The sequence below is a fragment of the Somniosus microcephalus genome, chromosome 18 (genome assembly GCF_052327205.1).
Source record: "Somniosus microcephalus isolate GS21.2 chromosome 18, FLI_Smic_1.0, whole genome shotgun sequence".
Taxonomy (NCBI): Eukaryota; Metazoa; Chordata; class Chondrichthyes; order Squaliformes; family Somniosidae; genus Somniosus; species Somniosus microcephalus.
The window spans coordinates 6,525,850-6,540,558 of NC_141004.1; the positions used below are offsets into that span (position 1 = coordinate 6,525,850).

At 48.6% G+C, this 14,709-nt stretch overlaps 1 protein-coding gene across 1 annotated transcript in view; it reads left to right on the plus strand.

Moving 5' to 3' along the window:
- Positions 1–14,709, plus strand: part of LOC147104992 (synaptophysin-like protein 2) — a 28,730-nt gene that overhangs the window by 12,488 nt on the left and 1,533 nt on the right. The window contains exons 3-5 of the mRNA XM_086010988.1: positions 1,538–1,656; positions 4,658–4,859; positions 12,526–12,717. Coding sequence (XP_085867114.1) covers positions 1,538–1,656; positions 4,658–4,859; positions 12,526–12,717 — 513 coding nt within the window. The remainder of the gene's footprint in view (positions 1–1,537; positions 1,657–4,657; positions 4,860–12,525; positions 12,718–14,709) is intronic.

The following is a 14,709-nucleotide window of genomic DNA, read 5'->3' on the forward strand; positions in this document are numbered from 1 at the left end:
TTTCTTACTATCTTTCTACTTTTTTTCTTTCTCTTTTTTTCTTCTCTTTTTTTTTATCTTTTCTTCTTTTTTTCTTCTCTTTCTCTTTTTTCTTTCTCTGTTTTCTTTCTCTTTTTTTCTTTCTCTTTTTATTTCTCTCTTTTTTTCTTTCTCTTTTTTTTCTTTCTCTTTTTTTCTTCTTTTTTCAAAACAAAACACACTAATAATAATAATCTCTCTCACCCACCCACACCAACACCCACCAACACCAAACAACACACCCCAAACCCAACCACCCCACACACACCCACCCACACCACAACACCCACCCAACCCCCCACACCACCCCCCCCACAACCACCACACCCCACACCACACCCACACCCCCACCCAACCCACACCCACCCCCAACACCACCACACCACCAACCACCCCCACACCCCACCCACCCACACCCCCCCCAACCACCCCCACTCCCCCCCACACCCCCCCCCACCCACCCCCACCCCTCCAACCCACCACACCCCTCCCCCACACCCCACCCCACATCCCACCCACACCCCCACCCACCACACCCACCCCCACACCCACCCCCCCTCTCCCACCCCCCACTCCCACCCCCCCTCTCCCACACCACTCCCCCCCACTCCTCCCCCCCACACCCTCCCCCCCTCTCCCACCCCCTCCCCACTCCCCTCCCCCCCCCTCCCCTCCCTCCCACCCCTCCTCCCACCCCTCCCCTCCCCCCCTCTCCCTCCCCCCCCACCTCCCCCCCTCTCCCTCCCCCCCTCTCTCCCCCCCTCTCCCTCCCCCCCTCTCCCTCCCCCCCCCTCCCTCCCCCTCTCCCTCCCCCCTCTCCCTCCCCCCCTCTCCCCCTCCCCCCCCTCTCCCTCCCCCCCTCTCCCTCCCCCCCCTCTCCTCCCCCCCCTCCTCCCCCCCTCACCCCCTCTCCCTCCCCCCTCTCCCTCCCCCCCCCTCTCCCTCCCCCCTCTCCCTCCCCCCCCTCTCCCTCCCCCCCTCTCCTCCCCCCTCTCCCTCCCCCCCCTCTCCTCCCCCTCTCCCTCCCCTCTCCCTCCCCCTCTCCTCCCCCTCTCCCTCCCCCCCTCTCCCTCCACCCCCCTCTCCCTCCCCCCCCTCTCCTCCCCCTCCCTCCCCCCTCCTCCCTCCCCCCCTCTCCTCCCCCCCTCTCCTCCCCCCCTCTCCCCTCCCCCCCTCTCCTCCCCCCTCTCCCTCCCCCCCCTCTCCCCCCCCCCTCTCCCTCCCCCCCTCTCCTCCCCCTCCCTCCCCCCCTCTCCCTCCCCCCCCTCTCCCCCCCCCTCTCCCTCCCCCCCCTCTCCCCTCCCCCCCTCTCCCTCCCCACCCTTCTCCCTCCCTCCCTCCCCTCTCTCTCTGTCTCCCTCTCTCTGCCTCCCTCTCTCTCTGTCTCGCCCTCTCGCTCGCCCTCTCTTTTGCTCGCTGTCTCCCCCTCACCGGCACAGACCAGTTGGGCCGAATGGCCTGTTTCATGTAAATTCTCTGTAATTCTTGTCTTTATTCAGTGTTCTTTTTGTCTCTGCAGATCTTTGCTGTGTTTGCCTTTGCCACTTGTGGTGGTTACACAGGGGAGAGTGTGGCTTCTGTTAAGTGTATGCACGGGAAGAAGGATCTGGTCACCGTCCGTTTTAGTTATCCTTTCAGGTAGGTGTGACCGGGCCAGGCGCAGCCTGACTAACCGCGTCTCTCTGGAGTTTGTCGCTGTGTTGCTCTCCTCCGTTGGTCTCGCTCCTCCCTGCCCCCGGAACCTTCGAACTTAGTCACCACGGCCCCACACACTCTGCAGCTATCCACCTAACTCCCCCCTCGCTACCTCTGTCTGCACCTTCAGAAGTCTCCTGCAAAATCTGTCTGCACAGTTTGCCTCCTCCTGAGGGAATTCCAGAGCTTCGGGCTCGAGGCACGGCCGCCAATGGTGGGGCGACAGAAGTGGGATGCACACGAGGTCAGTCTTCCCCTTCTTAGGCAGTCCCTGGGAACTGAGGATGACTTGCTTCCACATTAAAAATGAGTTCTCAGGTGACTGATGAGTCCAATGCGGGACCTACAGTCTCTGTCACAGGCGGGGCAGATGGTGGTTGAAGGGGCGGGTGGGTGGGGTGCTTGGGTTGACGTGCACTCCTTGCACTGCCTGCACTTGGCTTCAGCTTGCTCCCGGTGAAGAGACGCGAGGTGTTCGGCGCCTTCCCGGATGCTTCTCCTCCACTTTGTGCGGTCTTGGGCCAGGGATTCCCAGGTGTCGGTGGGGATGTTGCACTTTTTCAAGGAGGCTTTGACGGTGTCCTTGAAGCGTTTCCTCTGAGGTCAGTATTACCAATGAAACACGCAGATTCATTGGTTCATTGCCTCGTTTGAAAGCTGGCACTTCCAGTGCACTCCCTCTGTCCTCCTCTGGGAGTGTCAGCCTGGATTATGTGCTCAAGTATCTGGAGTGGGACTTGAACCCATGACCTTCTGACTCCGAAGCGAGAGTGCTACCCACTGAGCCACGGTGGACACAGCTTGGAGTAGGTGTAGAGTTGGATGTTACAGGGATTATGGGATTTGTTTGTAATTACTTCTACCACCTAGAAAGACAAGGGCAGCAGGCGCATGGGAAAACCACCACCTCCAAGTTCCCCTCCAAGTCACACGCCATCCTGACTTGGAAATATATCGGCCATTCCTTCATCGTCGCTGGGTCAAAATCCTGGAACTCCCTCCCTAACAGCGCTGTAGGAGCACCTTCACCACACGGACTGCAGCGGTTCAAGAAGGCGGCTCACCACCACCTTCTCAAGGGGTAATTAGGGATGGGCAATAAATGCTGGCCTTACCAGCGACGCCCACATTCCATGAATGAATGAATTTAAAAAAAAACAACAAAAAAAACTAGGATTTAAATCTGAGGCTACTCCAGAATTGACTCTTAAATTCCTAAAAACAAGATTTTGCATTCTTCCTTTGGACCTGTCCCAACCTCAGTCTTGTTTCAACATGTCCTGTGGGCAACAACAGGTTATATTGTCGCCTGTTCCTCCATCAATCCTGCTAAAAATTTATCAGTGAATTGTATGGACTGACTGGTATGAAGTGAATTGTATGAAGTCTACATGGACTTCAGTAAGGCTTTTGACAAAGTCCCACATGGGAGACTGGTCAAGAAGGTAAGAGCCCATGGGATCCAGGGCAATTTGGCACATTGGATCCAAAATTGACTTAGTGGCAGGAGGCAGAGGGTGATGGTCGAAGGTTGTTTTTGTGACTGGAAGCCTGTGTCCAGTGGTGTACCGCAGGGATCGGTGCTGGGTCCCTTGCTGTTTGTAGTGTACATTAATGATTTAGATATGAATGTGGAGGTATGATCAGTAAGTTTGCAGATGACACGAAAATTGGTGGAGTGGTAAATAGCGAGGAGGGAAGCCTCAGGCTACAGGACGATTTAGACGGGATGGTTAGATGGGCAGAACAGTGGCAAATGGAATTGAACCCTGAAAAGTGTGAGGTGATGCATTTTGGGAGGACTAACAAGGCAAGGGAATACACAATGAATGGTAAGACCCTAGGAAGGACAGAGGATCAGAGGGACCTTGGTGTGCATGTACATAGATCCCTGAAGGCAGCAGGACAGGTAGATAAGGTGGTTAAAAAGGCATATGGGATACTTGCCTTCATTAGCCGAGGCATAGAATATAAGAGCAGGGAGGTTACGATGGAGCTGTACAAAACGCTAGTTAGACCACAGCTGGAATACTGTGTGCAGTTCTGGTCACCACACTATAGGAAGGATGTGATTGCTTTGGAGAGGGTGCAGAGGAGATTCACTAGGATGTTACCTGGGCTGGAGTACTTCAGCTATGAAGTGAGACTGGACAGGCTGGGGTTGTTTTCCTTGGAGCAGAGAAGGCTGAGGGGGGACCTGATTGAGGTGTACAAAATTATGAGGGGCATAGATAGGGTAGATAGAAAATAACTTTTCCCCTTAGTAGAGTGGTCAATAACCAGGGGGCATAGTTTCAAGGTAAGGGGCACTTTGCGGAACTAGGGGGTGAAAATCCACTCCTTCCCAAATGCTGTGCCAGCCCCTGGACCTTCAATCATCACCCCCAGCCTTTCACTCCTGAAAGAAGCAAATTGAAAGTTGGCTGATATCCAGTTCCCCAAATCTGGTGTCTTTTACATAGAATGACATAGAATGTACAGCACAGAAACAGGCCATTCAGCCCAACTGGTCCGTGCCGGTGTTTATGCTCCACACGAGCCTCCTCCCACCCCTCTTCATCTCACCCCATCAGCATATCCTTCTATTCCTTTCTCCCTCATGTGTTTATCGAGCTTCCCCTTAAATGTATCTATACTCTTCGCCTCAACCACTCCCTGTGGCAGCGAGTTCCACATTCTCACCACTCTCTGGGTGAAGAAGTTTCCCCTGAATTTCCTATTGGATATATTGGTGACTATCTTATATTGATGGCCTCTAGTTTTGGACTCCCCACAGATGGAAACATCTTCTCTACATCTGTCCTGTCTAGACTTCTATCAGGTCACCCCTCACCCTCTTCCAGAGAAAGGCACCCCAGCCTGATCCGTCTTTCCTGATCAGGAGAGCCCCTCGGTTCTGATATCATCCTTGTGACGCTAACTACTCTCTGGTCTTGTGTTGTAGGTTAAACCTGATTTCTTACCAAGCACTCACCTGCGAGAATGATACTGTTTACGATACCCTGCGTCTCAGTGGAGACTTCTCCTCATCCCCAGAATTCTTCGTTACGATCGGCGTGTTTACTTTCCTCTACTGTCCGGCGGCTCTGGTGTTGTATGTGGGCTACCAAAGCCTTTACCAGCAGAACAAGTACCTGCCAATTGCTGTAAGCCTGCTAATATTACACTGCCAATGATTTCTCTTTATATTGTCATAATAATACTAACCTTTAGCTTTTGCCTGTTAAGTAAGGAAGTACAAGTCAATTTGGATGCAACTGTTGAATTAAGACTTGCCTTAAAGCAATGGTTAGTTTAGTCAATTCAGTAAGCCTAATTCAAAGACACTCCAGTGTAGACTGATTTATATATTTTGGAGTTCCACAGAGGGAAACATCAGAAAATACATCGTCCGTTTTAGCAGTGGGAGATTGGTACGGACTTATCATTAGAATCATCACTTGGTAGAATAGCAATTGTATGTGACAAGAGTGAAACTATTGATGAGAGAAAGTTGGGGAGCTGTACCAGTTTACGGAAAAAGAACTTGTTAAGAATCATAGATTCGTAGAAATTTACGGCACAGAAGGAGGCCATTCGGCCCATCGTGTCTGTGCCGGCCGACAAAGAGCTCTCCAGCCTAATCCCACTTTCCAGCTCTCGGTCCGTAGCCCTGTCGGTTACGGCAGTTCAAGTGTGTATCCAAGTACTTTTTAAATGTGATGAGGGTTTCTGCCTCGACCACCCTTTCAGGCAGTGAGTTCCAGACCCCCACCACCCACTGGGTGAAAAAAGTTCTCCTCAACTCCCCTCTAATCCTTCTACCAATTACTTTAAATCTCTGCCCCCTGGTTATTGACCTCCCTGCTAAGGGAAATAGGTCCTTCCTATCCACTCTATCGAGGCCCCTCATAATTTTATACACCTCAATCAAGTCTCCCTTCAGCCTCCTCTGTTCGAAAGTAAAACAACCCCAGCCTATCCAATCTTTCCTCATAGCTAAAATTCTCCAGTCCTGACAACATCCTCATAAATCTCCTCTGTACCCTCTCTAGTGCAATCACGTCTTTCCTGTAATGTGGTGACCAGAACTGCATGCAGTGCTCCAACTGGGGCCTATACAGTTCAAGCATAACCTCCCTGCTCTTATATTCTATGCCTCGGCTAATAAAGGAAAGTATCCCGTATACCTTCTTATCCACCTTTATCTACCTGTCCTGCTACCTTCAGGGATCTGTGGACATGCACTCCCAGGTCCCTCTGTTCCTCTACACTTCTCAGTATCCTACCATTTAATGTGTATTCCCTTTCCTTGTTAGCCCTCCCCAAATGCATTACCTCACACTTCTCTGGATTGAATTCCATTTGCCACTTTTCTGCCCATCTGACCAGTCCATTGATATCTTCTTGCAGTCCACAGCTTTCTTCCTCACTATCAACCACACGGCCAATTTTTGTATCATCTGAAAAATTCTGAATCATGCCCCTACATTGAAGTCTAAATCATTGATATATACCACAAAAAGCAGAGGACCCAGTACTGAGCCCTGCGGAACCCCACAGTCACAAAAACACCCTTCGACCATTACCCTTTGCTTCCTGCCACTGAGCCAATTTTGGATCCAACTTGCCACTTTCCCTTGGATCCCATTGACTTTTACTTTTCTGACCAGTTTGCCACGTTGGGCCTTGTCAAAAGCCTTGCTAAAATCCATGTAGACTACATCAAACGCACTGCCCTCATCACCCCTCCTTGTTACCTCCTCAAAAAATTCAATCAAGTTAGTCAGACACAACCTTCCCTTAACAAATCCATGCTGACTGTCTTTGATTAATCCGTGTCTTTCTAAATGACGACTTTTAAGACGGTCCCTCCGAATTTTTCCAACAATTTGCCCACCACCGAGGTTAGGCTGACTGGCCTGTAATTACTCGGTCTATCCCTTTCTCCCTTTTTAAACAATGGTACAACGTTTCTAGTCCTCCGGCACCACACCTGTAGCCAGAGAGGATTGGAAAATGCGGGTCAGGGCCTCTGCTATTTCCTCCCTTGCTGCTCTCAACAGCCTGGGATACATTTCATCCGGGTCTGGCGATTTATCTACTTTCAAAGATGCTAAACCCCTTAATACTTCCTCTCTCACTACGTTTGTCTCATCTAATATTTTACACTTCTGTTAAAACTAAAGTTATTGATAAGGGATACATAGGAATAGGAGGAGGCCATTCAGCCCCTCGAGCCTGTTCCACCATTCAATGAGATCACGGCTGATCTGCGACCTAACTCCATATACCCGCCTTTGGCCCACATCCCTTAATACCTTTGGTTAACAAAAAGTTATCAATCTCAGATTTAAAATTAACAATTGATCGAGCATCAATTGCTGTTTGCGGAAGAGAGTTCCAAACTTCTACCACCCTTTGTGTGTAGAAGTGTTTCCTAATTTCACTCCTGAAAGGTCTGGCTCTAATTTTTAGACTCTGCCCCCTAGTCCTAGACTCCCCAACCAGCGGAAATAGTTTCTCTCTATCTACCCTATCTGTTCCCCTTAATATCCTGAAAACTTCGATCAGATCACCCCTTAACCTTCTAAATCCCAGGGAATACAATCCTAATTTGTGTAATCTCCCCTCGTAACTTAACCCTTGAAGTCCGGGTATCATTCTGGTAAACCTACGCTGCACTCCCTCCAAGGCCAATATATCCTTCCTAAGGTGTGGTGCCCAGAACTGCTCACAGTGCTCCAGGTGTGGTCTAACCAGGGCTTTGTACAGCTGCAGCATAACTTCTACCCCCTTGTATTCTAGTCCTCTCGATATAAAGGGCAGCATTCCATTAGCCATTTTGATTATTTTTTGTACCAGTTCATAACATTTTAATGATCGATGTACCTAAACCCCCCAAGTATCTTTGGACCTCTATTTTTAGCCTTTCACCATTTAGAAAGTACCCTGTTCTATTCATTTTAGGTCCAAAGTGGATGACCTCACATTTGCTTACATTGAAATCCATTTACCGCAGTTTTACCCATTCACTTAATCTATCGATATCCCTTTGTAATTTTAATCCTTCATCTACACTGCCTACAATGCCGCCTATCTTTGTGTCATCGGCAAATTTGGGTATATGACTTTCTATCCCATCATCTAAGTCGTTAATAAATACTGTGAATAGTTGAGGCCCCAACACAGATCCCTGCAGGACACCACTAGTCACCTCCTGCCAATTTGAGTACCTGCCCATTATCCCCACTCTCTGTCTGCTGCCGCTCAGCCAATTTCCTAACCAGGTCAATAATTTGCCCTCAATTCCGTGGGCTTCTACCTTAGTTAACAGTCTCTTATGTGGGAAATGCCTTCTGGAAGTCCATATAAATAACATCCATAGACATTCCCCTGTCTACTACTTTAGTCACCCCTTCAAAAAATTCAATCAGGTTCGTCAGGCATGAGCTGCCTTTCACAAATCTGATGAAGGGTCATCGACCTAAAACGTTAACTCTGTTTCTCTCTCTACAGATGCTGTCTGACCTGCTGAGTATTTCCAGCATTTTCTGGATTTTTTTCACACATCCATGCTGGTTCTCTCTGATCAACTGAAAATTTGAGACGTTCAGTCACCCTATCCTTAATCATAGACTCTAGCAATTTCCCAACAACAGATGTTAGGCTAACTGGTCTATAATTCCCTGGTTTCCCTCTCTCGCCATTCTTAAAAAGCAGGGCGACATATGCAATTTTCCAATCTAAAGGCACAGTTCCTGAATCTGGAGAACTTTGGAAGATTATAGTTTGGGCATCTGCAATGTGCTCACCTACTTCCTTTAAAACCCTGGGATGGAAACCATCTGGTCCTGGGGATTTGTCACTCTTTAGTGCCATTATTTTCTTCATTACTGTTATTTTACTTACGTTAATTTTATTGAGTCCCTGTCCCTGATTCAATATTAGTTTCTTTGGGATTTCCGGCCTGCTGTCCTCTTCTACTGTAAATACTGACGCAAAGTAATTATTCAACATGTCCGCCATTTCCCCATCGTCACTGACAATATCACCACTTTCAGTTTAAGGGGCCAACATTGCTCCTGACCACCCTCTTTTTCCTAATGTAACTATAAAAATTCTTCGTATTGATTTTGATATCCCTTGCAAGTTTCTTTCCATATTCCCTTTTGGTAGCTCTTACTCTCTGTTTTGTGACCCTTTGCTGTTCTTTGTATTTTTCCCATTCGCCAGGATCTGTGTTTTTTTCCATGCCCGTCCTTTAGTTTTGTGCCGTCCCTTACCTCTTTAGTCGTCACGGCTGGTTTTTGGGCAAGTGGAGCTCTTGCCCCTCAGGGGTATAAACTGGACTGGATCACATTCAATTCTTTTTTAAACATCTCCCACTGATCTTCTGTCATTTTGCCCATTAACTGATTTGTCCAGTTTACTGTGGACAGGCTCTGCCTCATCCTGTTGAAGTCAGTTTTACCCAAGTCTAGAATCTGAGGAGCTGTTTCGCGTTTCTCCCTTTCAAACGCTACGTTGAACTCGATCATGTTATGATCGCTATTGGATAAACGTTCACGCACAGTTAGGCTGTTAACTAAATCTGGCTCAGTACTAAATCTAATATGGCTTACCCCCTTGTTGCCTTTAGGACGTATTGTTGTAGAAAGCTATCCCTGACACACAAGAAATTCACTACCTTTCTGACAGGTGCTAGTCTGCTTTTCCCAATCTATACGAGTTAAAATCCCCCATTAAAACCACACTGCCTTAGCTAAATCAATTAAATTCTCCATATATGGAGTTTATTAATGGATTACCACGTGGAGGGCTGTTCGCAAAGGCTGAAGATACTGAGCTCAGGCTCAATTCCGCTGAGTAAACCCCCACGGGCTTTGTCGTAGGTGCGGCTTTTAAGGCAATGTTTAAGAATTGTAGACATGATATTCAATATTGAGAAGCCTGTTGATTTGTGGAGTAAATTCTAAGTAGGAACACACCTAGCCTCTCTAATCCCAGGAGTCTTTGACCTGCAGCCCACGGGTTACAGGTGGATCTCGAGCTGTGGCAATCCAGCCCTCGAAGCCCAGGCAACTTGCGGCCATTTTGTGTTTACAGTTCTCACTGGCTGGTTTGTCCTGTTTGTATTTGGTGGCCCTGGAGGTTTGGGAAAGGGCTGCTCTTGGTGCTGTTGGAGGCCTCCTTGTTGGATAAATCCTAAATCAGAACCCCCGGAGATATCTGGGAATTAATGGGGACAGGGATTGAAACTTCATCTGTGGACCACGGGCTCCATGGAAACAAAAATCTTGGACACCATCCTCAATTTGTTTCACCTCCTTATGGCTGGTCTCCCTGGGACAGAAAAAATAGTTGGGGAGATATAATCTGCTTCTTGGATTCTCCAAACCCTATTTAGATCTATTTCCCCTAGCAGAGAGGTCGCTAACCAGGGGGCTGAGATTTAAAGTAATTGGTAGAAGGATTAGAGGGGAGTTGAGGAGAACTTTTTTCACCCAGAGGGTGGTGGGGGTCTGGAACTCACTGCCTGAAAGGGTGGGAGAGGCAGAAACCCTCATCACATTTAAAAAGTACTTGGATATGCACGTGAAGTGCTGTAACCTGCAGGGCTACGGACCAAGAGCTGGAAAGTGGGATTAGGCTGGATAGCTCTTTGTCGGCCGGCACAAACATGATGGGCCGAATGACCTCCTTCTGTGCCATAAATTTCTAGGATTCTATGATTCAGAGCTCCCTCTCAGTCCCAGCAAAAGTCAGATCTTAATCCTGATACAGACACACAAACCTGTGCTGTAAATTTCTACAATTCTAACCCTGCCCAAACTGGCTAATCTGAGAGTGCGTTAAACCAGACTCCCTCCCATTGCATGCTAACACTAAAAGTGTTTCCCCATATAATGTTTCCTCCTCTGTTCCTTGATTCCTCCCCACCGCATATGTGGAAATGTTTTTACTGCTTCCTTTCCCGACTAGGATGGTGTGGTTGTCAGACTTACGATTCACCCACAGATGCAAAATAATCAATTCTGTGTTGCTTTGAATGAGCCAGGCTTAATGTGGGCTGGAATGGCCCCGTGCTCCCCAATTGCCCCCTCCCCTGCAATTTGCTGATGACTCTGTATTCGGGTGGTGGGGAGCATCTGGTAAATTGTGATTAAGACTGTAGAAAGAGTGCAGAAGGATATAGATAGGAGCACAGATGGGCAGATACATGGCAGATGCAGGAAAATGTGAAGCACGCTCCAGGACATCGCTGCGGGAGTTCCTCAGGGCAGTGTCCTAGGCCCAACCATCTTCAGCTGCTTCTAAAATAACCTTCCCTCCAACATAAGGTCACAAGTGGGGGTGTTCGCTGATGATTGCACAGTGTTCCTTTCCATTTGCATGCAGCAAGACCTGGACGACATTCAGGCTTGTGCTGATAAGTGGCAGGTAACATTCACGCCACACAAGTGCCAGGCAATGACTATCTCCAACAAGTGAGAGTCTAACCACCGCCCCTTGACATTCAACGGCATTACCATCGTCGAATCCCCCACCATCAACATCCTGGGGGGTCACCATTGACCAGAAACTTAACTGGAACCAGCCACATAAATACTGTGACTACAAGAGCAGGTCAGAGGCTGGGTATTCTGCGGCGAGTGTCTCACCTCCTGACTCCCCAAACCATTTCCACCATCTACAAGGCACAAGTCAGGGGTGTGATGGAATACTCTCCACTTGCCTGGATGAGTGCAGCTCCAACAACACTCGAGAAGCTTGACACCATCCAGGACAAAGCAGCCCGCTTGATCGGCACCCCATCCACCACCTTAAACATTCACTCCCTCCACCACCAGCGCACCGTGGCTGCAGTGTGTACCATCTACAAGATGAACTGCAGCAACTCGCCAAGGCTTCTTCGACAGCACCTCCAAAACCCACGACCTATTCCACCTAGAAGGACAAGGGCAGCAGGCGCATGGGAACACCATCACCTCCAAGTTCCCCTCTGAATCACACACCATCCTGACTTGGAAATATATCACCATTCCTTCATTGCCACTGGGTCAAAATCCTGGAACTCCCTCCCCTACAGCACTGTGGGAGCACCTTCACCACACGGACTGCAGCGGTTCAAGAAGGCGGCTCACCACCACCTTCTCAAGGGCAATTAGGGATGGGCAATAAATGCTGGCCTTGCCAGCGACGCCCACATCCCAGGAACAATTTAAAAAAAAATCATTTCTGATGTAACAATAGGGAAAGAAAATACACAGTAAATGTTGAGAAATTTTCCTCTTCAAGTATTTATCCAATTCCTTTTTGAAAGTTACCATTGAATCTGCTTCCACCGCCCTTTCAGGCAGCGCATTCCAGATCACAACAACCCGCTGTGTAAAAAAACCAAAATTCTCCTCTCCTCTGGTTCTTTTGCCAATTATCTTAAATCTGTGTCCTCTGGTTACCGACCCTCCTGCCAGTAGAAACAGTTTATCCTTATCTACTCTTATCAAAACCCCTCATGATTTTGATCACCTCTATTAAATCCCCCCTTAACCTTCTCTGCTCTAAGGAGAACAACCACAGTCTCTCCACATAACTGAAGTCCCTCAATCCTGGTGCCAGTCTGGTCAATCTCCTCCACACCCTCTTCATGGGACGTTTTTATGCTTGACTGAAGTCAAATGGAGCATCTACTAATCAAACGTGCAGAGAGAAGTTGGTGAATAGTTACAATCTTATTGGATCTGCATGCGAGTCTCCCAGTTTGAACTGGTGAGTTCGACAGTGTTCGCTACTTGTATTAACATTTATTTCTCTCTCTCGCTTTCTCAGGATTTTCTCGTGACTGCACTTTTCGCCTTCCTCTGGCTGGTCTCCTCCTCGGCTTGGGCGCAAGGTCTGACCAATGTTAAGAACGCGACGAAACCGGAGATCCTCCTCAGTGGTGCACGAGCATGCCAGAAGCAGGCTACCGTCTGCACAGCTGGTGCTCTGCCCCCCATGGGACGCCTTAACGCATCTGTGGTAAGTGCAGAGCTTGCGGAGGGTCACTGGGGCTGTGACGGTGCCGGGCCGGCTTGTGCTGTTGCCTTGCTGCTCAGGTGAAAGAGAGAACTTTCATTTCTCCCGCGCCTTTCACAACGCTAGGCCATCCCAAAGACGCTTTACAGCCAATGAAATACTTTTTTGAAGTGTAGTCACTGTTGTAATATAGGAAACACGGCAGCCCATCTGCGCACAGCAAGCTCCCACAAACAGCAATGACCAGATAATCTGTTTTAGTCATGTTGGTTGAGGGATAAATATTGGCCCAGGACACTGGGGAGAACTTTCCTGCTCTCCTACGAAATAGTGGCCGTGGGATCGTTTATGTCCACCTGAGAGAGCAGACAGGGCCTCGGCTTAACTTCTCATCCGAAAGTGCAGCAACTCCGACAGTGCAGCACTCCCTCAGCACTGCACTGAACTGCCAGCCTAGATTGTGTGCTCAAGTCTCTGGAGTGGGACTTGAACCCTGTTGAACTGCCTGTTACAATCTGTTTTTTACCCAGCACTCACTTGTATTGGCAGCAAAAAGTCAGATTCCATCAGCAGGCTTAGAAACATAGAAACTAGGAGCAGGAGTAGGCCCTTCGAGCCTGCTCCGCCATTCAACGAGATCATGGCTGATCATCCAAACGCTAGCACCCGGTCCCTACACCGATTGCCATCCCACCCAAGCCCTATCCCCGTAACCCCACATATTTAATCCCCCCCCCTAACACTAAGGGTCAATTTTTTTTTTATCATGGCCAATCAACCTAACCCGCACATCTTTGGACTGTGGGAGGAAACCCACGCAAACACGGGGAGAATGTGCAAACTCCACACAGACAGTCACCCGAGGCCGGATTTGAACCCGGGTCCCTGGCGCTGTGAGGCAACAGTGCTAACCACTATGCCACCGTGCCTCCTGCCACCTCAGGCCGGACGTTAATGGGATAACACATGCGGGAATACTAATTACCCCGTTACCATGACGCACGTGGATTTCAAAAAAACAAAAGAGAGAAGGAGAAAGAAAGGAACTTGCATTTATATAGCGCCTTTCATGACCACCGGACGTCTCAAAGCGCTTTACAGCCAATGAAGTACTTTTTGAAGCGTAGTCACTGTTGTAATGTAGGAAACGTGGCAGTCAATTTGCACACAGCAAGCTCCCACAAACAGCAATGTGATCATTTTTAGTGATGTTGGTTGAGGAATAAATATTGGCCCAGGACACTGGAGAGAACTCCCCTGCTCTTCTTCAAAATAGTGCCACGCGATCTTTTACGTCCACCTAAGGGGGCAGACGGGGCCTCGGTTTAAAGTATCATCCAACGTTCTATCATCTGTCTTAATATCACACAATCAGACCAAGATATTCAGGCTAAAACTGATGAGTTAAATTTATTTACAAATGAAACAATTACACAGAAGCCAAAATAAACAACAAGGAACTAGTAAAATATTTGACTTACTATATAAAGTCCTTGTTTTCAAATCCCTCCATGGCCTCGCCCCTCCCTATCTCTCTAATCTCCTTCAGCCCCACAACCCCCCCCCCCCCCCCCGAGATATTTGCGCTCCTCTAATTCTGCCCTTTTGAGCAATCCCTGATGATAATCGCTCCACCATTGGTGGCCGTGCCTAGGCCCTAAGCTCTGGAATTCCCTGCCTAACCCTCTCCATCTCACTACCTCGCTTTCCTCCTTTAAGATGCTCCTTAAAACCTACCTCTTTGACCAAGCTTTTGGTCATCTGCCCTAATTTATCCTTCTGTGGTTCGGTGTTGATTTTTTTTGTCTTAAAATATTCCTGTGAAGCGCCTTGGGACCTTTTACTACGTTAAAGGTGCTATATAAATACAAGTTGTTGTTAAAGTGTTTCAAAACCATAAAAGGCAATTAATCTATAGTCCTTTCCAATAACCTTTGGCTTCTGTCTCTGAAGCATTATATGGCAACAGTCTGTGGAGCGCCCCCCGCCTTCGCG